The sequence below is a fragment of the Pongo pygmaeus genome, chromosome 5 (genome assembly GCF_028885625.2).
Source record: "Pongo pygmaeus isolate AG05252 chromosome 5, NHGRI_mPonPyg2-v2.0_pri, whole genome shotgun sequence".
Taxonomy (NCBI): Eukaryota; Metazoa; Chordata; class Mammalia; order Primates; family Hominidae; genus Pongo; species Pongo pygmaeus.
In genome coordinates, this window is record NC_072378.2 from 169315750 (window position 1) to 169341944 (window position 26195).

At 49.7% G+C, this 26195-nt stretch overlaps 1 protein-coding gene across 2 annotated transcripts in view; it reads left to right on the forward strand.

Annotated features, from left to right (window-relative positions):
* SMOC2 (SPARC related modular calcium binding 2) overlaps positions 1-26195 on the forward strand; it is a 221816-nt gene that overhangs the window by 157685 nt on the left and 37936 nt on the right. For both annotated transcript variants that reach the window (XM_054491950.2, XM_063666865.1), the window contains exon 9: positions 4530-4612. In XM_054491950.2, the coding sequence (XP_054347925.1) occupies positions 4530-4612 (83 nt within the window). The remainder of the gene's footprint in view (positions 1-4529; positions 4613-26195) is intronic.

Here is a 26195-nt window from a genome sequence, read left to right on the forward strand (position 1 = left end):
ATGGGTACTGGGCACCAGGCAAAATAATCAGTATTAGGCAGTATCTGATAAGCCACAGCCAGCTTCACCATTCCTCATCTCCCAGTGATTCTGCCATTATTGAGTAACAGGTCACATTTCTATTTAAATACCCTCTGTTCCATCAGTGCAATTTTCTTATTAATTTTCTGAAATAAGCAGCCCCAGGGAGATACTTTATAGTTTTAATTTATACCTGGGTTGGCAATTAAAGTGTTTGTTTTCTTTAATCATCCTCTAAATTTCCTGATGGGGAAGAAACATTTAGTAATCCAATAACAGTAAGAAGCTATAAACATAAATTGCATCGTCTTTAATATGTGACCTCTCTTATCCTCATGTCACCATGCATGAGAATTAAAAGGCATTAGTTTTGTGGCAGACTCATCCCAAGGACCACAGACACACGCCACTCTGCCCAGATAAGGCAGGGCCAGCTTGCTCTGGTGCAGTTTCTAGTTGGAACCATCACTTAGAAGGAGATATGAGGAGGGGCAGAGGCTTCAGCCCTTCCTAGTGCTCCTGACTTTTGTGTCAAAATTGGCATCTTCGTCATTGTTTGCAGATCCCGGAAGGAGGGGTCCAGGCACCTGTCATGAGTGCAGGCCCCCATGAATGGTAGAGTCCAGGTGGGAGCCAAGGGGCAAGTTTCCCCTCAGCCACTAACAGTAGTGACGAGAGAGTGGGAAGGGGCTGTCAGACTGAGCTGAGTCAGGCTGATGGCCAGATTCTGCATTCATGCCCAGAACAGAGGGGCTGATGAAGCATTTGTCTGTCTGCCATCCAACTGCTGGCTGTTCCTACCTCACATCTGGGCAGCCTCTGTTCCCCAGCCCCGGAGCGTGTCTTTCAGTGGGGTGTGCAGGGGGTCGTGTGGGCATGGGACTGCATTTCTCCCTGGCAGAGAACCTGGTATCTGATGGGCAATGAGAGAAGAGAAGTTTGTGTTGTTCCTTATACAAATAAGTTAAAATAAACCTATTGAAAAGAATGGTGATGGATGACAAGGCTGAAATTAAAGGACTTATTTCTCCTTTTTCTCCTCTCTTGAGATTGTCAATTCTGCAAGTCATGGGCGTTTCACACTACTCATTAAAAGAAGCAGAATACTGTCATTTAAATATGTATTTTTATATTAGCATCAGTGATAAGATTTGCAACACACCTCTATCCCAAATTTGGAACAAAACCGAAATGCCCATCCAGGGTGGCTGGCTTCCTGATTGCTTCGAAGCTAGGAGATTCGGAATGAGGGTAAGAAATGATCTAGTCTCATGCCACCCATTTGAAGGATACAAGTACTGATCCTGAAGGGCTTCAGGGACACAACAGAGTTCATGTTAACACTTCCTTTTTCTAACACTACAGAGCAGTCCAGGGCTCCAAGGAGGTGTGCCCTCTGAAACTCAGAGAAGCAAGATGGCCCCTAAGGGCTGGGACTCTATCCTCAGAGTCTACTTCATCCATTCTGAGCTGGGACATTTGCCTGGCTTTTTGCAGCTCACCCTTCATGAGCCCTCGGGTAGGAAGGGTCCATTCTAATGTAGGTCTCAATTCAGTCCCCAAGACACTGACCCAGAGCTTGAAGTGAAGATCTTTCAGCCCTGAGAGTGCCCTAGTTCTACAAATTTAACATGCATAAGTAAAAATAAGAGCTTACTAATCCCTCAGGAAGCCAGCTTCTTGTACACATCATCTCTGGGTGAATGTTTTACTTCTCACCTGCCGGCCGCAGCCGCAGCTGCATTTGGAGATACCTGGCTGGGTAACAGGTCCTCACCTGCCGGCCGCAGCAGCAGCTGCATTTGGAGATACCTGGCTGGGTAACAGGTCCTCACCTGCCGGCCGCAGCAGCAGCTGCATTTGGAGATACCTGGCTGGGTAACAGGTCCTCACCTGCTGGCTGCAGCAGTACCTGCATTCAGAGATACCTGGCTAGGTAACATGTCCTTTACTGAGTTCACCTTTCTTGTGACCTCTTGGGGCTGACCCCCACCCCCACATTTTCAAAGAATATGAGTTAATGGCTTTCGGTTAGAATGTGATAGCTTAACTGTTTGCCAGAGTGTGTCAGAGACTTGAATTTCAAAAACAATATTTCAAAAAGATATATTAAGTTTGTGTGACTGGGGTGGCAGGTTTTCTGGTATCAAAGAGGCTATTCAGGGCCAAGGGCGGCAGGAGTGTGCAGTTCCTGACTCTTATGACAGCTGGATGGGGTCCTCTCACTGGGACTGCTGGACTTTCTGGGGCCTCTGTTAGAATACTTTAAATATGTCCCTTTAGAGAGAAATTTCATTTTATTTTCTATGGCTGAAAAGCATGTAAGCAATGAAAAAAATAGAACCTAAAATAATCTCTGTGAAGTAAATAGGATCTTGTAGCCCTTTCTTTAAGAATGAAAAAAGAAAATAGGGCAGAGAGAGGATGAAAACTGGTGGAACTCTGGACTCCTGACAACCTCAGGGCTCTGGGCCGGCACATTCCTCCCACACCCCCTCTCGCTGGCCTCCTGCTTGTCTTCTTCATTTTCCAAAGAGTCTTTCCAGAGCCCCAAGACTGCACCTGTGCCCCATGATGGTGCTGGCGGGCACTGCGTCTCCCAGTGTGTCACTTGCCAGGGCCTGAGGAGGCCGCCACGAAGGATTCCACTGCCTGACACTCATGGATGGGGGGGCAGGGGGCTGGGGAGCCGCCACGCAGCGTGAGGTCAGCTGAGCGGAGGGGAAGCGAGGAAGGTTGGTGTGGGCTGTCTGGGGTCCTGCGAGTCCACGGAAAGGGGTGGTGGGTGCGCTGACCCAGGAATCTCCCATCTCCCAGGAATGCACCTCCCCGGCGTCTCCTTCATGCCAGTGAGAAGCCCCACTTCTTGGTGAAAGCCACAGTGAAGGACATCTGCGTGCAGAAGATCGTCCTCCTTGGGGGTGGGGACTCCGGGAGGCAGGTTCTCATGGTGGCCCGCACTCTGTTTAAACGTCCACCTCCTCCACTGGATGAGGCTGGTGGTCTGTGTGGGAGGGGTCTCCTTCTTGCCATACACCCAGGACAAGGATGAAACCCAGGCAAAGCAGGCCTTGGTAAAGGGCTGCTGAACGGCAGGCATATGGCAGTGTTTATGAGCTGTTCACCGGATTTGAATCTGACACCCTTAGGGACAGGCACCCTGGTTCCTGCTGCCAATTCAGTAGTACCATGGAGCCATCTGCTCCCACGAGCTCTGCAACTGCAGCAGCCAGGGCACCTGCCCTCTTGGATGTCAGCCCCGTCTGTTCAGGACTTAACCTGCAGTTTGTCATTGATGCTGAGTGGGACCAGAGAGTCGGTTTTTTTTTTTAACACTGAGGCAAACTTTCGTAGCTTCACGAGGTGGATTGGAAATGAGTTGGCCTTTGGTGCTACAGGAATCTAAATCCTGAAGTCCTTTGCGTCCTTTTCTTGGGCAGGGTGGGGGTGGTGGTCACACCCTCTGTCCTCGTGCACACACTCCTGCTCTGATGAAACAACCCAAGTGCTGCTCCATCCAACCCTGCAACGGGAGGAGGGGGAGGTGTGGGTGCTGCTCCATACAACCTGCAACAGGAGGACGGGGAGGTGTGGGTGCTGCTCCATACAACCTGCAAAAGGAGGACGGGGAGGTGTGGGCGCTGCTCCATCCAACCCTGCAACAGGAGGACGGGGAGGTGTGGGCGCTGCTCCATCCAACCCTTTAATAGGAGGAGGGGGAGGTGTGGGCGCTGCTCCATCCAACCCTGCAACGGGAGGAGGGGGAGGTGTGGGTGGTGCTCCATCCAACCCTTTAATAGGAGGAGGGGGAGGTGTGGGTGCTGCTCCATCCAACCTTGCAATGGGAGGAGGGGGAGGTGTGGGCGCTGCTCCATCCAACCTGCAACAGGAGGACGGGGAGGTATGGGCGCTGCTCCATACAACCTGCAACAGGAGGACGGGGAGGTGTGGGCGCTGCTCCAAACAACCCTTTAATAGGAGGAGGGGGAGGTGTGGGCGCTGCTCCATCCAACCCTGCAACGGGAGGACGGGGAGGTGTGGGCGCTGCTCCATACAACCCTTTAATAGGAGGGGGAGGTGTGGGCGCTGCTCCATCCAACCCTGCAACAGGAGGACAGGGAGGTGTGGGCGCTGCTCCATCCAACCCTGCAACAGGAGGACAGGGAGGTATGATCGCTGCTCCATACAACGCTGCAACGGGAGGAGGGGGAGGTGTGGGCACTTGGCAGCTGCTAGATGAGATTCGTTTCAGAAAGGGGATGGAAAGATGGCCCTGCCATGTGATTGAAGTCACAGTGTGCTTCTTCCTACTGACTGCAAGCAATAGCTTTCTATGCCAAATGTCCACAAAGGTGACAGAAAGGAGTGAGCTCATGGGTGTCACAGCATCAGAGCCACAGGTCACGGTGTATGCTGGGGTAGGACACTCCAGAAATGGAAGACAAACCACAGCCGGTCTCAAGCCCGTTGTTTTCTCTCTCCTTCCCCTGCCTTCCCCCCGCCCATAGGTACGAGCAGCCGAAATGTGACAACACGGCCAGGGCCCACCCAGCCAAAGCCCGGGACCTGTACAAGGGCCGCCAGCTACAAGGTGAGTAGCACCCGTGAGTGTGGCCCGAATCCACAGGCCCCACCATGCAGTTTCTTGCAAATTTGGAGTGAAAAAGACTTTATCTGACTCTGTTTCCCAGGGGGCCTGTCTGACTCTGAGGCCTCCTACCTCCGTGCAGAGGGCCCTGAATCCATGCAGGGGGACAGGGGGCCAGGAGCCCACACGGGGAGCACCTGGGGGGCTTCCTCCCTGCTGCTGTGTATGGAAGGTCAGACATGGAAGAGAAAGAAAGGGCCCCTCACAAATCAGATCAGCACACAGCACCCCAACCTCTCTGGATGCTCCTGAACGCCACAGCCCAAAGAACCCTTTATTCATTCTACCTACGTTTTACTGTCATTTTCTGACATTCCTTTTGCGCTGAATCAACAGTTCATGAAGCTAAAGTTTAGGTTTTAAGAAAACATGAGTTGAATGTATGTATTGAGTTTAATTACAAAGAAATATTGGAATTAAACAGAGGTGAATTAAAATTTATAATAATTGAAAAATGCAGTCACAAAAAGACATCATGGGGTGAATTTGATATCATTAAGAAGCTTCAAAGCTACTTGCCATTTGTTTCATTTTGATCTTTTTTTCTAATATCTCCAGATTGTGTATGTTTAACCAGCGTCTCAGAGACATGAAAATCACACTACAGTGTACTTTGTTTAGAGTGCGTGCTTGATCTTGTCTCACACAGAAACTGGATGAATTCCTGATTAGTAAACTTTTGTGGTTCCTGTACTATTTGTACTGTCAGTTTTAAATTGTAAAAAGTAAAGATGTTCGGCTTATAAATGAGGACAGGGTAGAGCAGAATATCCACAGTCTATACATTTTTCATTGCCACCTGTTCATAGCGATTCCACAACCTGAGTAACGAAAATGGTTGACACAGGGAAGCAGAGGGCGGAACGTGGTTCCGGGGACACACAGCATGGCGATTCTGCCAGCTCTTGGTAAACACGGTGCAGCTCACTGGCCTGGCTTGTTAGGAGCTGTCTTTGTCTTAGTTCTTCATGGTTTCCCAGCCCTGTACCTCCCCAGTGTCTTCCTTGTGAGGCAGGTTTGAGGAATCTGTTGGTTCTAGTATATATTTTTTTTAATCAGAGTATGGTCCTTGTGTGAGCAATCTACTTGCTTTCTGTTGAATGAATCAGCTTCTTTCTGGATCTTGCAGGTGAGGGCAGGGGAAGATATCATGATGGTGCAAACACGACACCCGTCCGTGCGCACACCTAGTGGAGGGCGTTTTGCCTTTGACCCCGTGTCTGCAGGCTGTGCTCAGCTGCTGGCTGAATTCCATCCCCCTGATGGCCCTGTCAGGAGGGAGTTCTCCTCCTCCGTTGTCTGGTGTCATCTCTTGTCTCTGAAGTCCGATTTTAATATTGGTGGGCAAGATGTTTCCTTAAAAGACGTAATGAACTTCTCACGTGCTTGCTGCATGGAAAGCCCTCAATAAATGTTTGCTGGTTTTGGTTGGTCTTGACCTTGTCACATACACTTCAATGTGTCTTTGGCCCCTAGTGTACTTCTTGAAGGGTCCAAGACTCTTAATTTATTTTTTTTTTTTGATAGCACAAAGTTGCATCACTTCTAAGCCAAGCTGCACTGTGGTCTTCACACATGTGATACGAGTGCAATTTATGGAAATCAATTTTCCTTCTCATTGGTAAAAGGGACCGTGACAGAGGCTGGCTTCTGCTGCCTCTCAGGAGTGCACGTGGCAGGAAGACCTTTTCATGGTGGTATCTAATCTGTTACACTCTAGACCCAGACTGTTGATTTAAAGATGACACAGTCATTTGTCCAGTGAGAACAACTGGTCCTTGATATTGAGAAAAATGAAATGATGTCATTGTCTTCTCTGAGTGTCAGACATACCATTTGGAGAGATAGCATCCCACACTGTGAGGATGGGCACGTCAGAAGCCATGCTCCTCTCTGCTAAAACAGGAGGAGAAGGATGGTTAGATGCCCAAGATGAAGACGGCGTTTCCTTGCCCACACCTCAGACGAAAACCAGATTGCTGAGGCATCGAAGCCACGTGACACAAACTGTGCAAAGGTCAGCTTGTGCTGTTGCTGTAGATGTTTGGGAGTGCACTGTTCATGACCACTTAATTATTTTGATTATTGGAGATAATTATCCTTATTAGGAAAAAACAAGTGGGTCTTAAAATAGCTCCAGGATAGAGACTGTTCCTGGTAGAGAGGAGAAACCTATTTCCAAAATAACCGGCAACATTTGAGTAGGAACATCTTTCAAGTCCCATGTAGGCTGATATATTTTATTCTTAAAAGGTACTGTTTTCTTTTGAAGTTGCTTTTCTAAGGTTTTGCCAATGAAGGTCCTTTATTTTCCATGTAAAGCTGATAATATTTTCACACAAAATTCACTTGTTTGGGGTGAGCAGTTTATTCGTCACCAAATACTTATTCACATCTTATGTAGGACAGTTAGCAGGTGTTTGGCAGCAAACGATCATTGATCTTTGGAGGCCATCATTTTATTATATGGCACAAGAGATCTAGGTCTGGATTAAGGGGCTACATAGTGACGACTGGGTCACCGTTTTGGCTTTTGAAGGTTCTTCTTTCATTGCGTAGTTTCCTCCTGGGACTATCGCATCCTGTGTAGCAGAAATTCTAAAAAGAGGCACAAAACCACACCTTCTTAAACCACACCTTCCTAAACCAACCCTTCCTAAACCAGATCTTAAACCACACCTTAAACCGCACCTTCTTAAACCACACCTTCTTAAACCAGCCCTTCCTAAACCAGACCTTCTTAAACCACCCCTTCTTAAACCACACCTTCCTAAACCACCCCTTCCTAAACCAGATCTTCTTAAACCACACCTTGTTAAAACACACCTTCTTAAACCACACCTTCCTAAACCACCCCTTCCTAAACCAGATCTTCTTAAACCACACCTTGTTAAACCACACCTTCTTAAACCACACCTTCCTAAACTACCCCTTCCTAAACCAGATCTTCTTAAACCAGACCTTCTTAAACCACACCTTAAACTGCACCTTCTTAAACCACGCCTTCTTAAACCAGCCCTTCCTAAACCAGACCTTTTTAAACCACCCCTTCTTAAACCACACCTTCCTAAACCACCCCTTCCTAAACCAGATCTTCTTAAACCACCCCTTCTTAAACCACGCCTTCTTAAACTACTCCTTCTTAAACCACACCTTCTTCTTGGACAGGTTCACCTCAGTTTATTTTGCCCTGGCATCTCTGATCACACTCTGGTTGGTGTTTTAAATAACAGGCTTACTCTGTCTCTCCAGCCTCCCCAGCCCCCTGACATCCTCCCAGGTCCTCTTGTGAGGCTGGAGAACCATGCACTTGCATTGAGCTGTGGGTCCTGTGTCAGGGCCATGGTGTGTCTGTTGGGCTGTATGTGGCTCCCGTGTCAGGCCTGGCTGTGGCTCCCTTGTCCATGCCCCGCCATGGCTCCTGTGTCCAGGACCCACCGTGGCTCCCGTGTCAGGCCTGGCTGTGGCGTCCATGTCCGGCCCTGCAGTGGTTCCCATGTCCAGGACCCACCGTGGCTCCCGTGTCAGGCCTGGCTGTGGTGTCCATGTCCGGCCCTGCAGTGGTTCCCATGTCCAGGACCCACCGTGGCTCCCGTGTCAGGCCTGGCTGTGGCGTCCATGTCCGGCCCTGCAGTGGTTCCCATGTCCAGGACCCACCGTGGCTCCTGTGTCAGGCCCAGCTCTGGCTCTCTTGTCAGGCCCTGACGTGGCTCCTGTGTCTGAGCCTTGCTGGAATTCTTCCCTCTGCTTGAGCTGCATCTCTCTTAGCTCTTGTGGCTCCCACACATCCTTCAGGACGGCTTCCTCGGGATGCCCAGGCAGCCAGCCACTCACATGCACTTGTTCAGCGTGTTCCCACCTGGTGGGGCACAGCGTATGGTGTGGACTCTGCCCCGTGCCTCACAGGGTCCCTGGGGAGGTGGAGACTGCACCTCCATGTTCCCAGCATCTGCAAGGTGGAACGAAGGACGTAGGCCGTTTTCTTTTCCTACTAGACGACTTTTTGGCTAAGTGATACTGGTAAGCTTTGACTTACTAGCCATGTGGTTTTGCTTATCTAGGGCCCCGCAGCACTGGTCTTGAATGGGCTTTCCAGTGTGGGGAGAGGGTGACCCCAGCCTTTACTCAAACAGCAGCGCTGGGTTCGTGATCTCCATTGGGGAGAGGGTGACCCCAGCCTTTACTCAGGCAGCAGTGCTGGGTTCGTGATCTCCATCGGGGAGAGGGTGACCCCAGCCTTTACTCAGACAGCAGTGCTGGGTTCGTGATCTCCATCGGGGAGAGGGTGACCCCAGCCTTTACTCAAACAGCAGCGCTGAGTTCGTGATCTCCGTCAGTCCTCAGGGCCCCTCCTGCTGAGTGAGGGGGGAAAGAGCCAGCACAGCCCCTTGCTCACTTCAGCTGCAGCGCCAGCTCCATTTGTGATTCAGGCTCGCAGGCCCTCGGCGCGGCAACGCAAGAAGCCATCGGCACAACCTTGGCAGAGAGGAGATGCAGGTGAAAGACAGAGGTGCAAGGAGATGCACCTGTCCAGAGCAGAGCAGGCCCAGTTGCTGGCGGGTTCAGGGCAGGACATCGGCCGAGGGGAGTTGGCTCAAAAACTTACAATGGAGACTTTGATCTAAAGCGAAGTCAAAATAAGTGATTTCATGGCCTAGAGTGCAGGGCTTCCTCTCACCTTTCCTGATCATGCAATTGTGTCTTTCACTCTCGGATACGGTTTTCCGGCTGACTCATTCTCAGGAGCAATCTTAGATGAATGAGCAGACTGGCTTTCCTCTGGGCATTGCTTCATTTCAGTCTACACTGGCAGAGAACACTCCCGTTTTCATCATTGTGACGATCTGTGCTGCGTGCAGTCTGATCTCACTCTCAGGCACTGCGGTCCAGGCCACCCCGAAGGCAGCACGGGAGCTGGGCCCTGGGGGTCAGGAAGGTTCAGGGGAAGTCTGACATATCCTGGGAGCCGTTCCTTCCTCCACCAACTCAGGTGAAAACAGCACTGTCTTTCTGTGGGTGTCCTGGTGTTGGTTGTTCAGCAATGGCACCAGCGTGAGGACAGAGGGGACAGCATGAGGAGCCCCTCGGGGAGACTGGGCACAGCCCCTCTGTTACTGCCCCGTCCCCCAAGCCAGGGTCCTCTCCTGGGTCCCCAGAGCTCCTCTGCCTGGCACACAGTCTAGGAAATGGTCTTTATTTTGGTCAAACAGCCTCTCACCCAAGTATCTCTGGAAGTTCTGTGGACCCAGCAGACTTCATGAATGGTCAAGGCCTCTCCCTAAAGGGCATGGCACAGGGCCTCTTCACACCTACAGCCAGCCAGCACATGGAGCCTCTTCACACCTACAGCCAGCACAGGGCCTCTTCACACCTACAGCCAGCACATGGAGCCTCTTCACACCTACAGCCAGCACATGGAGCCTCTTCACACCTACAGCCAGCACAGGGCCTCTTCACACCTACAGCCAGCACATGGAGCCTCTTCACACCTACAGCCAGCACATGGAGCCTCTTCACACCTACAGCCAGCACATGGAGCCTCTTCACACCTACAGCCAGCATAGGGCCTCTTCACACCTACAGCCAGCACAGGGGGCATCTTCACACCTACAGCCAGCACATGGAGCCTCTTCACACCTACAGCCAGCACAGGGCCTCTTCACACCTACAGCCATCACAGGGGGCCTCTTCACACCTACAGCCAGCACAGGGCCTCTTCACACCTACAGCCAGCACAGGGGGCCTCTTTACACCTATAGCCAGCACATGGAGCCTCTTCACACCTACAGCCAGCACAGGGCCTCTTCACACCTACAGCCAGCAGAGGGCCTCTTCACACCTACAGCCAGCACAGGGGGGCTCTTCATACCTACAGCCAGCACAGGGCCTTTTCACACCTACAGCCAGTACAGGGCCTTTTCACATCTACAGCCAGCATGAGGGCCTCTTCACACCTACAACCAGCACATGGAGCCTCTTCACACCTACAGCCAGCACAGGGCCTTTTCACACCTACAGCCAGCAGAGGGCCTCTTCACACCTACAGCCAGCACATGGAGCCTCTTCACACCTACAGCCAGCACAGGGGACCTCTTCACACCTACAGCCAGCACAGGGGACCTCTTCACACCTACAGCCAGCACAGGGCCTCTTCACACCTACAGCCAGCACATGGAGCCTCTTCACACCTACAGCCAGCACAGGGCCTTTTCACACCTACAGCCAGCAGAGGGCCTCTTCACACCTACAGCCAGCACATGGAGCCTCTTCACACCTACAGCCAGCACAGGGCCTCTTCACACCTACAGCCATCACAGGGGGCCTCTTCACACCTACAGCCAGCACAGGGCCTCTTCACACCTACAGCCAGCACAGGGGGCCTCTTTACACCTATAGCCAGCACATGGAGCCTCTTCACACCTACAGCCAGCACAGGGCCTCTTCACACCTACAGCCAGCAGAGGGCCTCTTCACACCTACAGCCAGCACAGGGCCTCTTCACACCTACAGCCAGCAGAGGGCCTCTTCACACCTACAGCCAGCACAGGGGGGCTCTTCATACCTACAGCCAGCACAGGGCCTTTTCACACCTACAGCCAGTACAGGGCCTTTTCACATCTACAGCCAGCATGGGGGCCTCTTCACACCTACAACCAGCACATGGAGCCTCTTCACACCTACAGCCAGCACAGGGCCTTTTCACACCTACAGCCAGCAGAGGGCCTCTTCACACCTACAGCCAGCACATGGAGCCTCTTCACACCTACAGCCAGCACAGGGGACCTCTTCACACCTACAGCCAGCACAGGGGACCTCTTCACACCTACAGCCAGCACAGGGCCTCTTCACACCTACAGCCAGCACATGGAGCCTCTTCACACCTACAGCCAGCACAGGGCCTCTTCACACCTACAGCCAGCACAGGGGGCCTCTTCACACCTACAGCCAGCACATGGAGCCTCTTCACACCTACAGCCAGCACATGGAGCCTCTTCACGCCTACAGCCAGCACATGGAGCCTCTTCACACCTACAGCCAGCACAGGGCCTCTTCACACCTACAGCCAGCACAGGGCCTCTTCACACCTACAGCCAGCACATGGAACCTCTTCACACCTACAGCCAGCACATGGAGCCTCTTCACATCTACAGCCAGCACAGGGCCTCTTCACACCTATAGCCAGCACAGAGCCTCTTCACACCTACAGCCAGCACAGGGGACCTCTTCACACCTACAGCCAGCACAGAGCCTTTTCACACCTACAGCCAGTACAGGGCCTTTTCACATCTACAGCCAGCAGAGGGCCTCTTCACACCTACAGCCAGCACAGGGGGCCTCTTCACACCTATGGCCAGCACAGGGCCTCTTCACATCTACAGCCAGCACAGGGTCTCTTCACATCTACAGCCAGGAGCATCTTTTTTCTTGGCGCCCCAAGCAATTGCTGGCATAATTATAGTCTTTGACTCATGTAGAAACCTTGGAGGCAGCCCCTGGTTTTTCAAACATGATTTTAGCACTATTCTAATTTTTTTCAAGATTAATTATGGTTTTCTGAGAGAGCATAAAATGATCCTTACCTCACCCTAAGTGGAGCTTAGGACATTTTCCAAAAGGTAATTAGACCAGGAGCAATACGTTCCCGCCAGGTATCATGTGACATGTAAGGACCTCGGTGTTTACCTTTTCTACAAAGCAGACAGGAGCCAGCCAGGACCTTGTTTGGCGGCCTTTGAGAGCCTCGCAAAGGTGGCAGGAGGTGTCAATATTCTGCCCACTAAAAATGTCAACTTCTGTGATCCCTGCTGTCAGATCAAAGACTGAATTTACAGACACGAGTCTTCTAAATTTTAACTGAGCTGGGAACAAAGCTTCAGGCTTCAGAAACATAACACTGGAATCCTGGGGATGTGGGTAGCTTGGTGAGCTATCTGTACTCTCTGTCCATACAGGCTCATGCCAGAACCAGCTGCTCAGGACACAGGCTCAGACGCTCCGTGACCCATGAGGCTGGGACGAGGACTGGGTATTGAGGAGGCTGGGGTGCGAGGCTGTCTGTGAGAGAGGATTTTTAACCTGGCATTCTGCTTTTAAGAGCTGTCTGGTGGCATGATACCTAAAGAACATCAACTCAGCCTCATGGGTATGGGTGGGGAGGCCCAGATACGGCAAGAGACCGTTCCACACGGCACCACTTGGAAGAGAGAGCTGAATCTACATTATTTTATTTTTTGACCACTAAGTTTGATGTCTAAATATGATATTTGTAGATGAATAAGATTAGTAACACTTTTGAAGAAAATTGCAGTTTTTAGGAAGCATAACAGTGAAATGGACCATTAAATCAGTTTTATTGAGAAAAGACAGCTGCAAATAAAAACTCAGAAAAATCACACATATAATTGCCATCCCAGAGGCTCTGTAAGACAGGAACAGCAGGGACAAGGGGTGCCGAGGAGTCAAGCAGTTGGGAACAGGTGGTTTTCAAGAACCGGTGTCTGTGGAGCATCCTGAGATGCTGCTGCACCGCGGGGGTGTTGCAGGGAGCTCCTCCAGCAGCTGAGGGAGCCTGAGCAGGTGCAGGGGATGCAGGTGAAGCGAGCCTTTCACTCAGCACTTGCCTTTTCTCCTGGGAAAAAAAGTGGACAGGATGCACTCTGCAGAGGGCACAGGAAAGATGAGAACTAAGAAGGAGCGATGTGGCTACTCTTGCAGCAAGGCCGGCGGAATTCTCAGTGGGGTTTTATTACAATATTTCCTTTAGCTGATATTTTGTCTTCATGTTTGAGAGTGAGGAGACATTGGAGAAGGCTTGAGGGAATGTGGGAATTCATCATTCTCAAAAAAACAAGAACAGGAAAAGAGAAATTAAATAAACAAAGGCGTTTTATTTTTCTCAACATGTAGAGGAGAGACTAACAAATGTCTAATTATGTACGGGAGGGTGCTGGGTGCTTTTTCTGTCTATTAATTGATACTTCGACGGCTGGGTGTGAATAACTGAGCGGGGTGGCTGTTTCTCACCGACGTGGCTGAGCAGGAGCTTTTCTCACACACAAGGACGGGTCTCCCAGGGGCCCAGGGCACTGCATTTGTGGACTCTGAAGACGGGGCTCCAGCAGGAAGCTGGAGCCATGGTTTCTCCCACGACCTTTCAAGCAAAAGTTTAGGACTCTGATGAGCCAGGGGCACTCCGCTCTTGTCCCGCACTCACATCTACTTGGACAAGTCCTGCCTCTGCTCCAAGCTCTCTTGCATCTCACTGGCTGCCCAGCTGCTTCCTCCAGGCAAGTTTCCAAATAGACTGTAAGTAGATTCTGATCCCCATCCATGCAGCAAGAAGAGGTGTCTGGAAACCCCAGATCTGGCCTGTGTTGCTTCCCATCGTCAGGGTCTCCTTGCTCCAGATTAAATGTGAACTGCTTATTGTGACCGATGGGGCACCTCCTGGCCTGACCCCAGTGCATTTTCTGTTTTCTTGTCTCCACCATGCATGGGACTGTGTCTTGCCTGATTGGATGGCCTGCTTGGAGAGGCGGGGCTGGCGTCCAGCACCTCGCTGAGGGGCCACGCCTCCAGCACACAGGACACAGGTCATTTCCCCGAGAGGCATGCTGACACGGATTACCAAGTTTATGGGGTCTGCCAGAGATAAAATAATCTGAGATTTTTAACCACCCATTTATTTCCCATCCAAGAAAACGGATCTGTCCTATGGCGTGTTATTAGCCGCAAGGCTGGCTGCATGGGTGTGGCCTGGACCATCGCCCCAGGGCCCAGTGCTCCAACAGGACCCTCGCTTTATTGCTGTGCTATCACCACTATGAAATAATTCATTTTTAAATGCGAGGCCCCCATGCTCCATTTTGCACTGGGCCCTACAAACAAGCTGATCATGATTAGTAACAACACACAGCTTGCAATTCACTGGGCATCCAATGGCAAAGAGCCAATGTAGTGGCATTAAGCGGCGAGTCGAGGAGAGGTGGGTGAGTGGCATTAAGAGGAGAGTGGAGGAGAGGCGGGTAGTGACATTAAGAGGAGAGTGGAGGAGAGGCGGGTAGTGGCATTAAGAGGAGAGTGGAGGAGAGGCGGGTAGTGGCATTAAGAGGAGAGTGGAGGAGAGGCGGGTAGTGACATTAAGAGGAGAGTGGAGGAGAGGCGGGTAGTGACATTAAGAGGAGAGTGGAGGAGAGGCGGGTAGTGGCATTAAGAGGAGAGTGGAGGAGAGGCGGGTAGTGGCATTAAGAGGAGAGTGGAGGAGAGGCGGGTAGTGGCATTAAGAGGAGAGTGGAGGAGAGGCGGGTAGTGGCATTAAGAGGAGAGTGGAGGAGAGGCGGGTAGTGGCATTAAGAGGAGAGTGGAGGAGAGGCGGGTAGTGGCATTAAGAGGAGAGTGGAGGAGAGGCGGGTAGTGGCATTAAGAGGAGAGTGGAGGAGAGGCGGGTAGTGGCATTAAGAGGAGAGTGGAGGAGAGGCGGGTAGTGGCATTAAGAGGAGAGTGGAGGAGAGGCGGGTAGTGGCATTAAGAGGAGAGTGGAGGAGAGGCGGGTAGTGGCATTAAGAGGAGAGTGGAGGAGAGGCGGGTAGTGGCATTAAGAGGAGAGTGGAGGAGAGGCGGGTAGTGGCATTAAGAGGAGAGTGGAGGAGAGGCGGGTAGTGGCATTAAGAGGAGAGTGGAGGAGAGGCGGGTAGTGGCATTAAGAGGAGAGTGGAGGAGAGGCGGGTAGTGGCATTAAGAGGAGAGTGGAGGAGAGGTGGTAAAAGAGTTAAGACAGGACCAGGGAATGACGATGGAAGGGCTGGGAATGTCCCCCATGGGGTGAGCACAGATGCAGACAGGAAGACGGTCACTCAGGACATCAGTAGCCCAGCTTAGGCGATGGGGAAGGTGCCATTGTCTGCTGCGGGGACTATGGGCTCTCGGCACAGCAGGGACACGGGCATCCGGTCTGGGAGAGACAGTGATGGCAGGAAAGCTGGAGTGCCCTTCGGCCGCTACTCCACAGACTCCACTAAACTAGGAACCAATTTCTGAAGTTATGGGCTTTATTTTATTTGTTTTTTTCAATATAATAGGACAATAAATATCTTCATCTTAAAATACCCAGGAATTTGCTAGAATATCAGAGAACCAAGTGTTAGATGACCTGTGACCTGACACAAAATGACCCTCAGCATGGATCAGAGAACTTGAGTTCTGAGCAGCGCTGGTGACTGCAACAGCACATTGTTGAGTTATTTTAGAAGCAATGTGGCTTGTGTTCGTTTATGGTTTCCTTTAGAGCCAGATTTTTAAAGATAAAGTGCCATTTAAACAACTCCCAAAGACAGCAGGGAGCATTCTGAATGACAACAGGACAGTCAGGTCTGGCCAGTTTGGCCTGCGTTACTTTGAAAGTTATGATTATGCAGAAGAGAGATGGAATAAAGTTTAGATTTACATTCATCATGAAAAAGGCATCTGCCAGACAAATTAATAGTGTAAGCAATATTTCAGAGACAGTTTAAATAACTTGAGAACAAATTGGTCTCCAACACTATCAAATATATTAAATTAATTTCTAAACAATTGTTATTCTATTGCAAATAATTCCTAACTCTATTAAAGCAGTTTATCCTAAATGATTAACTACTTTAAAAGCCTTCCAAGTACGGTATACACTTAAAAATAACAAGTATGCTTTTAACTGGCCTACAGTGATTAGTTTAGACTTCCCTCCTATCTCTTCTGAATTGATTGAGGCTCCACTGTAATCAAATTAAAATCTCCTATAATGCAAGTCTCACTTACTTCACGTTTGCCTCTGACTCAGGCAGGAAACCACCGTGGCACTCCTGAAAGTGCCCTTCTTTCTCGGAGGCTGTGCGCTTCGGGTGAGACCACAGTGAGGCCAGTCTGGACAGAGGGGACTCTGCCTGGAGTCGGAAGGTCTCCATGGCCAGCTGTCCCTTGTGTAGCCAGTGCCTGCCATGGTTAGAAAGCCCACAGCTCCAGTTTACACGCTCTGTGTCTTGTGGCCCTTTTACTGTGCGTACCAGTCATGGTCACTGTGCACCTGCGGGCCGTTGTCCAGCTTGCTCTCAAGGTTCCTGACACAAGGGCTCTGTGCTCCCTGAGGTTGGCGGTCACCACCTTCAGGCCTTCAGATCCCAGGTTGCTCAGGCATGAAACACGCAGCTCTACCTGCGGTCTCTCCCTCCAGCAAATCAAGCAATTCAGATGCCTTGAGCGTTCTTTAGCTATCTGTATTTCATCTCTTCACTGAATCATGTTTATTGTTTTCACCTGGAAACCCTTATCTTCCTGATTCCCCTGTGTCTTTAAACCCAACGCTGGCAGAATACTAAGACTGCGTGGTGCCTTCTCTGCTTTACCTTCTCATGAGAATTACAAATCCCTTTCTTTTCTAATTTTGCGAGCAAATATTTATCACATGCCTGTTGCATAGGCAGTGCTTGCCAATGTTCTGGGAGATGCAAGTCAATAGAGATCCAGCTCCTGTACTCTGGAGCTGAGACCTGGCTGTGAGGATTGCAGGTTTATGACCCTGGGATGAATTCTCTTGAACAAGAAAGCCACCTTATTTCAGTTTGAAATGTTGGGAAAATGGAGACTGATATATAGGAAAATTTTCCCTATGTCTAAAAATATTATGGTAGAATTCTTGTAAACTCTTTTCCAGACTTGTGCCAATGTCAAGAACATTTCACCCTCACCCCAGATAGCGCCCTTTGAGTCAGGGAACCGCAGACAGCATGGGCAGCACTGACACTGTGCAGAGCGAGGAGTGAACGTGAGAAATCACTTCTGCAGGAGAAATTAATTCCGAGGGGGATCAAGACAGGGAAAATCCAATTATCCAGATTGGATATTGGCCAGAGCACTGCGGTTATTACTTCTAGAATAAAGGCAAGACTAATAGAAATGGCCCAGCTGATAGGAGCAATTGAGTTATGTTCTTCCTGATAATTCCTTAAGAATTTAATTGGACAGACTAAGGCTGCAGTGCCCTGATGCATAAGCCGTGTGTCAAACTACTTAGACACCCTGGATGACCAACCAAGGTAGAAAACTTCTCAGAACCTGGCTTGTGATGAATAACCACAGGCTATGGAAACCCCTAGGATGTTTTCTCAGACAGCATGATTTACTTTTTGTCTTAGTTCTCTTCTAACTTGTCAAATTAAGGACAATCTTTCAGAAATGTCAGAGGTTTCCCTCTGACAGAGAAGGATAAATGGACTGCCCATTAGTTGTTAATTCACTTTGAGAAATTCCTGAGATAAATTGTTCAAGTGTAAATTTCAGCAGACACACTTTAGTGTTTTGAGTTTCTGTCCTATTTATGCATCTTTTCTCTATGCTTTTCCTGATGTAATCAACTTACTTGAAATGTATAATCTCCTTATTTCCAGAGAATAGTATTAGTCCCAGTGTCAGATTTCTGATTTTAAAAACGTCTCCTAAGGAACATACATTATCTGCCATGAAATGCTACTTTTTGGAGCATTCTTTGATATGCTCTTTAAAAATGTAGTTGAAGTCCATGTTTTATTTACAATTTTGCTCTGTTAAGTAGTAACCCACATGTACTAGTTTGTTTTCATGCTACTATGAAGAAATACCCAAGATGGGGTAATTTATAAAGGTAAGAGGCTTAACTGATTCACTGTTCCACATGGCTGGGGAGGCCTCAGGAAACTTATAATCATGGCAGAAGGGAAAGCAAACCTGTCCTTCTTCACATGGCAGCAGGAGAGAGAAGGGGAAGTGCCAGATGTTTATAAAACCATCAGATCTCACGCGGACTCACTCTCTATCTAGAGAACAGCATGGGGGAAACCACCCCCATGGTCCAGTCACCTCCACCTGGTCCTACCCTTGACATGTGTAGATTATGGGGATTACAATTCAAGGTGAGATCTGGGTGGGGACACAGAGCCAAACCATATCACCACTCATTGCCTTACACAGGGGTAAAATTGTTTATTCAAAGGCAGCAGAATAGCATTGTTGTCTTTGGAATTTCTCTAATGGATTAATCTTTTTTGTTTTTTCTTGAGATGGAGTCTCGCTCTGTGGCCCAGGCTGGAGTGCACTGGCGTGATCTCGGCTCACTGCAAGCTCCACCTCCCAGGTTCACGCCATTCTTCTGCCTCAGCCTCCTGAGTAGCTGGGACTACAGGCGCCTGCCACCATGCCTGGCAAATTTTTTTGTATTTTTAGTAGAGACGGGGTTTCACCGTGTTAGCCAGGATGGTCTCGATCTCCTGACCTCATGATCCACCTGCCTCAGCCTCCCAAAGTGCTGGGATTACAGGTGTGAGCCACTGCAGCCGGCCTCTAGTGGATAAATCTTTTTGAAGCAAAGAATGGAACAAAATGAATCTTCTTCCACCATGGGGCTGCGCAGGAGTATCAGAGCCTATTCTGGCTTGGGAGGCTGCCTGATTCATGAATTGTTCATTGTTCAATTAAACTCCTTTACATTTAAAAAAAAAAAAAGACAAGGATAGGCCTGTGCCTCTCCTGGTGCCCTGCAAGTCTCCCCTTTGTTCTCGCCATGGCATGTTGTGTGTTGACATTACTCTTTATTGTTTGGAGCCCTGGCTTTTCTTGCACGTACTGTTTCCTGACAGGCAGCCCTAGAGTCCACGTGTGCTTGGTTTCTTCCTGGCCACTTAACTAACTCAGCAGAGGTGAGACTGTTGCCGTGTCAAGAGAGCGACAAGAGCAGGGTTGCCTGTCTTGTCTTCCCACCACTATTTCCAAGCCCTTTCCACCCTGAGATGCCATTTCTCTAATCCACACTTCCACAGAGAGCCTCCTTCACAGGGGGGAAGCTGAGGTACAAAATGCTTTACTGCAAAAGTAGATGCCTTTTATGCCTGTTGCCTGGCGTCCATAGAAGGGACAAGGTACAGGACGTGCAAGGCCACTCTCGGAGACCGACACCATGCCCACATTTCTCCATGGAGAGGACAATCTGTAGAAAGCCGGATGCACTCGGGCTGAGCGTGGGATTGAACTTCCGAGCAGTCAGCCTTAGTGCACACTGGGAAGGGCATGCAGTGGCGTCTTTTCTGGAAGCCCCTCTGGGTAGGGGAGTTTCTGACCTCCATAGCTCATCCATCTGGACAGTGAGTTAGCTCTGCTGCTACATAAATGTAAATAAGTGAGATGATCCATTTAATGCTCTTCCTGCTCTATTGTCCAGGGTATTTCTATAGAAATGCTGTAAATATAGGAAGCCCAAGAAGTTAGCAGAGATTGAGTCATCAAACCAAGGTCAACATGCAATACTCTAAAAGGACAGAGCAGGCTGCAGGGCTGCAGGGATTCCAGTCAGGCCCACTAAGCCATTTGGACCATATCCTGCAAGGGTTTTGGCTGAGACATGGATAATTAATTTTTTTTTTTTTTTTTTTTTTTTTTGAGACGGAGTCTTGCTCTGTGACCCAGGCTGGAGTTCAGTGACATGATCTTGGCTCACTGCAACCTTCCCGGGTTCAAGCAATTCTCCCGCCTGAGCCTGCGAGTAACTAGGACTACACACCACCCCACCTGGCTTATTTATTTATTTATTTATTTATTTATATTAATTTATTTTTTAGTAGAAACAGGGTTTCACCATGTTGACTAGGCTGGTCTTGAACACCTGACCTCAAGTGATCCACCCACCTTGGCCTCCCAAAGTGCTGGGATTACAGGCGTGAGCCACCACACCTGGCCAATAATTATTATTTTATTTTTGATAAATCATCTGGGTGCAGTGGCTCATGCCTGTAATCCCAGCGACTCAGGAAGCTGAGATGCTGGGCGGAAGGATTGCTTGAGCCTAGGAGTTCCCATCTAGTCTGGGCAACATAAAGACCCCCTATCCCCCCAAAAAATCACTTCAACAGCCTCCTGGACAATGATTCAGAGATGCACAAGACTGGGGCAGCCAGAGTGGCTGATGCATGCTGAGGCCTGGGCTGTCTGTGTGGTGGCTGTGGGGATGGCAGAGGAAAGGAAGAGGGAGAGAGGCGCGCTCACCTGCTCAAGGTCACAGAGCCTGGAGGCTGGGTGGGGCATCGCCACAGAGGAGGCTCCTGCAGCTCAGGGGTGCTGACCCGAGTGGCTGCACGAATGCACAGAAGCCCCCGACTTCCCACAGGGCCATTCTTAGGACCAAATGGAGAGAGTAGCAGAGTCAACAACCACCACGACAACATTCAAAATGGCAAATATTTGCCGAGAACTTAAACGGTGTCAGCCTAGGTGCTTTTCCTATATGAGTTCATTTACGACTCATGACAGTGCTGTGAGGAAGTGTTACTGATTTGTTCATGGATTAGTGGATTGACATTAAAGACACCACCCTCTGTAACTCAGTTTCACTCAGTGCTGTGGTGACCTATTTAACCCACGTGGAAGCTAATCTGAGCTGCATGTGAACACGCGCATATTTAGATGAAGCTCCCTAGAGAAACATTCTGTATAATAAAGCACTCGTTGAAAGGCAGGCTTATGTGGAGTACCTTCTGCAATCTATTATTGAAGGAACTAGAAGAGAATTGTTATGAAGTTGTCCTCTCGTGTAATGGAGCACAAAGACACACAGAAACAGATGACAACAATACAAATTCACACATAGACACAGACACATGCACACACACACTGACATACAGAAACACACACACACAGATACACATAGACACAGATGTGCACAGACACACAGACACACAGAGAGACACAGACACACACAGACAACAGTACAAATTCACACACAGACACAGACACATGCACACACACAGACACAGAAACACACACACATAGATACACATAGATACAGATGTGCACAGACACATAGACACACGGAGAGACACAGACACAGACAACAGTACAGATTCACACACACTCAGACACATGCACACAGACACACATTGACATACAGAAACACACAGACACACAGATACATACAGACACACAGACAGACGCACATTCACAGAAACACACAGACACAGACACACAGATACATACACACATATGTACACAGACAGATCCCCACACACAGACACACACAGATGGACACAGACACACAGACACATGCACACACACACACACACGCACATCACCACCACCATCACCAACACCATCTGGGTAAATTGGAATGGGGCTCAGATTCCCAAAATGAACACAGTGATGTGGACCCCGCCCCTGCCCCCTGGACGCTGTGAATCGCTGCCTCCACCATTCCTCCCAGGGGCTCCTGCTTCGCATTTGCTCCCCAAGGTCATGAGATGCCTGGCGCTCCAGCAGTAGAAAAGCACTAGGGCTGGTGGGGCACGTGGGTCGTCCTCACCGTGAAGACCTGCATCAGCTCAGGCACTGGAGATGCAGCTTAGGATGCTGCCCCTTGGGAAGAAAGACACTGGATCGCAGCGCTGCAGAGTCCCCTTCCTGGAGCCTGCTGGGGTTTCAGGCCCAAGGCAGACAGCAACTTCGATGTGGGAACACTGGAGCAGGTTGTGAGCAGAGAGCACCCTGTCCAGCTCCTCGCTCTGCAGGAGAGGCCCGGAGAGGTTCAGGACTCGCCCAGTGTGGCCTGACAGTCAGCTCAAATGCCCTTCATGGAGTTCTTGGGATTCGAGTTTCTTTTTATCATAGCATTTGCTTTTGGTGGTTTTCTTTCTCACTTGTTCTTTCTTTATTAAAACTAAATAGCATAGGCTCAAATCCAGGGAGCAAACACCTAGGCCTCAGTCTTCTGCCACGTTTTGTACACTTGCTCTCAGAAAGCCTAATTTTTCTTTACAATTCTTTGAGGGCGTATACACAGTCAAGCCAAGCCAAGTGCCTGTGTCCGTGTGAGGCCTGGGCCCCAGGAGCAAATGAAAGTAAATGTGCTTGTCCACATCCAGATCTGCTTCTTCCCTTTGCAAGGGCAGGGCAGCCGCTCCAGCTCCACCGCTCAGCCAGGAAGGCCGGCCTGCAGGCCCAGAAAAAACAAACAGACCAGCTCTGGGCTTTCTCAGCCTAGAGGCGAGGGGCCTCAGAGGAGGAAGCGAATTCCAAGGTTACGCATTTAATTACCTGGCAGGAGCCTTGTTGGACACCAGAGTGAAGGTCTTGATCTGGCTCCCCTATTCTGCAGTGAGCAAGGCAATGGTTAAGACGAGCGCTGTCTTGCTAAGAAAGCTAGGAGGCCAGCACCTGTTTCCTCAGTCACTGGAGAAATTATTCAAGTAGCCCCAACATGAAGCAGAGGTCTTGCCACATGAAGGAGGCAAGTTCCTTAACACTGCTTAGGAAAAGACAATCTACATTGTGGAGGAATTAATTTTTTTTACTTTTAGGTTATGTGAGACAGACCTGTCTCACTCCTCGCACAGACTCAAGTCCGTGCCCCCATTTCTGCTCCCTGTGCAGAAGGAAAGCCTTCGCCACTGTGGCTTGGGGTGCGAGGAAAGAAGGTAGAAAAATCTGAATTCTGATGCCAGCCTCTGATTCTCCTCGTCAGGAATAATTGACGATGTGTGCAAGATTTCTGCAGGCACAGCTCAGATTGCTTGAGGTAGTCCAGAGAAGGGGAGACAGCTGCATTTTTCTCTGTGTTTTATGAAGAAATCAGAATTGATGTAGTTAATAGGAACACCTGGCCATGGCGTTTCCGCAGACAGGCCTGAGGCACTGGGGTTCCACCGCGACACTCCACATTCTGCTGCAGCCTGCGTCTCCTCTGCATCACTGTGGGCCACAAAAGGCAGTGGGCCCTACTCTCTGATTATCACCCAAAGGAAGGGCTGTAGGTCAGTCACTCTAAAGCCAAACGTCATTTAGCAAAAGTGCGTGGCAACTTAACGTGTTCTGTTACCTAGGCCTGTGTTTAACGGCCTGTGTATCTTGGAGAGTGTGCCAGGAAGTGACATCACTCAGATTCCGGGGGTCTTTACCAGAATTTTAGGTAACGGCTGAAGGAGATGTTGGGCTACACCTGCTTGAATTGTTTATAGGCTGAAAATGTGGTGATAGAGACCCAGGGCCCTGACAGCCCAGTTCTCTGTTGCCTGGTTTGGCCTGGGTTGGCCTGGGTTGGCCTGGGTTGGCCTGGACCTGCTGGGAGGGTCGTTCTTCTACCTGCTGTGTTTGATTATGGACATCTTAGTTTATGTGATTCTCAAGACAGGGAGCTTCTCATTTAACCAGCTTTAGAGAAGAGACACACTCCAGGCCCCATAGCCTTGGAGGAGCTAGATATTTGTAAAAATCTAGCCCAAGAAAAATATGTATAGAAAATTACCATGAAACACACCCCCAGTTCCTGATAGGCTGGCATGTTGACTTTGGGTTAGCTGTGAGCTGAATGTATTACAGACACCCATTTCTCCTATAGTAAGACTGATTCTACCGACTGCAGGGTTATGCCAAAGGCTGACAAATGAAGCACCTTATAAAAATTGCCCTTTGAAAAGTGTGAAATTGTTCGTTGAGATTTAGGTGAGTGCACTGTTAGCTGTTATGTCAGAGGCACAGGAAAGATTTCTGTCTTGTTTTAATATCAGGAATTGGTATTTTATCTCCTGATTGCTTGCTTCATGCTGAGTTTTTAATTTTTATTAGATTTCCCTCTTCTTCTTGTCTGTATTACTCTCTGTGGGCAGGATGTCAGGAAGAAAAATGATGTGTTCCTTAATGAGAAAACAACTGAAAACTACAAAATCCAGTGACTCTGGTAGTTGCTCAATGTGATCCAATTCAAACAAGAAATCAATTATAAACTTCCATTCAATGGAGTGATATATTGCTTTGTCACTGGTAGATTGAAAATGGCCTTCAGCTTTGAGCCTGTGGTCCTCATCTTTGGGACAGGCAGCAAGAACTCAGTATACAGTAGGAGCCACTGTGCCCTGAGATGTGGTTGTAATCAGCCCGCACAGGGGTGGACTGTACTGCACAGCGTGAGGGCACGTGCAAGGGTTCCTTTCAAACTGTGCCTCCACTGGAAACTGAAAATTGTCAGAATTCAAATGGAGTCACTTATGCCAAGCCCAGCTAAGCGGAGGAGAAAGGCCCACAGGAGGGGCCCTCACACACACCAGTGGGGAAAACCACAGCCTTGCACAAAGGCACTGCAGGCTCCCACGGAGAAGCCTTCTGTGTGGACATCAGCCAGTGACTGCCCATTGAACCCTGGACAAATGCCACTCTTGGCATCCATCCTTGTCGAGGAGGCGTGTTTCACAACCACCTTCCTCACCCCACAAGCCCTTGCCTTCCTCGGCCTCCCTGGGTGCACCTGTGGCCCCCTAGGTTTGCTGTGACTCACGGATTCTGGGGTTGCAATTCTTTGTTCATTCCCGGATAAACACACAGTTTGGAGAGCCTCTCTTTCTGTTGATATTTTAGCTTGCCAAAACAAAGGGCCTCGTCGAGACATACACGTTCTTAAAAACAAAACAGTAACATCCCATTGTCCTCTGTGTGGCTACCTCCCAAATAAAAACCGAGGGCTGGAGAACATCGTGCTGCCATAAATTAATATCACCTGGAAAAATATAAGTAAACACTGAGCTTTAAGTGAAACACTTCGTTCCAAAATGGAACTGGATTTCTGTTTGCTGTTTCAGTGATGATTTGTGACAGTCTGTTTAAAAGACTGCGGGCCAGGTCTCCGGACACTCTGTAGTAGATACTAAACACGGCTTCCACATTAGGAAACGGGAGTATGTAATTTGGAGAAATAGTCTAAATTGGAAAATGCGAAACTAGCAGCATGTATCCAACATAAATTATACGTTTATTTGACCAATTCCTTCTCCTAAGTCCCCACGTCTCACTCTTGTCTGCCTATTTAACATGGATTCTGGAGGACCTGCTGCAAGATTACTAAACTGTGCGTGGTACAGTAGGTGGGACTGTGCTGAAGGCATTACCTGCTTTCCGTAGATGCCTGCCTCTGAAGGCCTTTCCTTCAGTCACTTGGCCCTGCTTTTGAGCGTGGGGCCCCGCCGGAGAATGACCTTTATCCAGGCCATTCATTGCTGCAGAGACCACTCTTCTCGGAATACACAGTTTCCAACCTTGGGCCGGTCACGGAGGCGTGGGTGGAGGGCAGTCCGGTCCCTGAGAGGGAAGGGCAGGGGGCCCAGGACACGGGCTGTGCAGGGGTTCCACCCTCCGCATTGGCTGGCGGGCAGGCGAGGGGGACTCACGGCCTCTTTTCAGCTCTCTTCTCTGGGGAAAACTTGCTCTTGACAGCCCTGCTTGCTACCTTGAGCTCTGAGAGGAGGCTTCGCAGTCAATGGAACAGCTGTGCTCCTGCCTTTGCTGTTTCTGGAGTTTTATGCACACAATGTGTGACACCACTGGTTCTCCAGAAGGAGCCACCACACTGTTGTTCCCTCACTCAAGCTGCAAGGTGCAAGCCTCGGCTTCAGGGTCTCTGACGGGTCCTCGTCGCCCTCAGATGCCCCCAGTGCTGTCTTTTGATTCTTCCCACATGGGAAGGGATCGAGATAAGGCGGTCCCCCAGAAACCC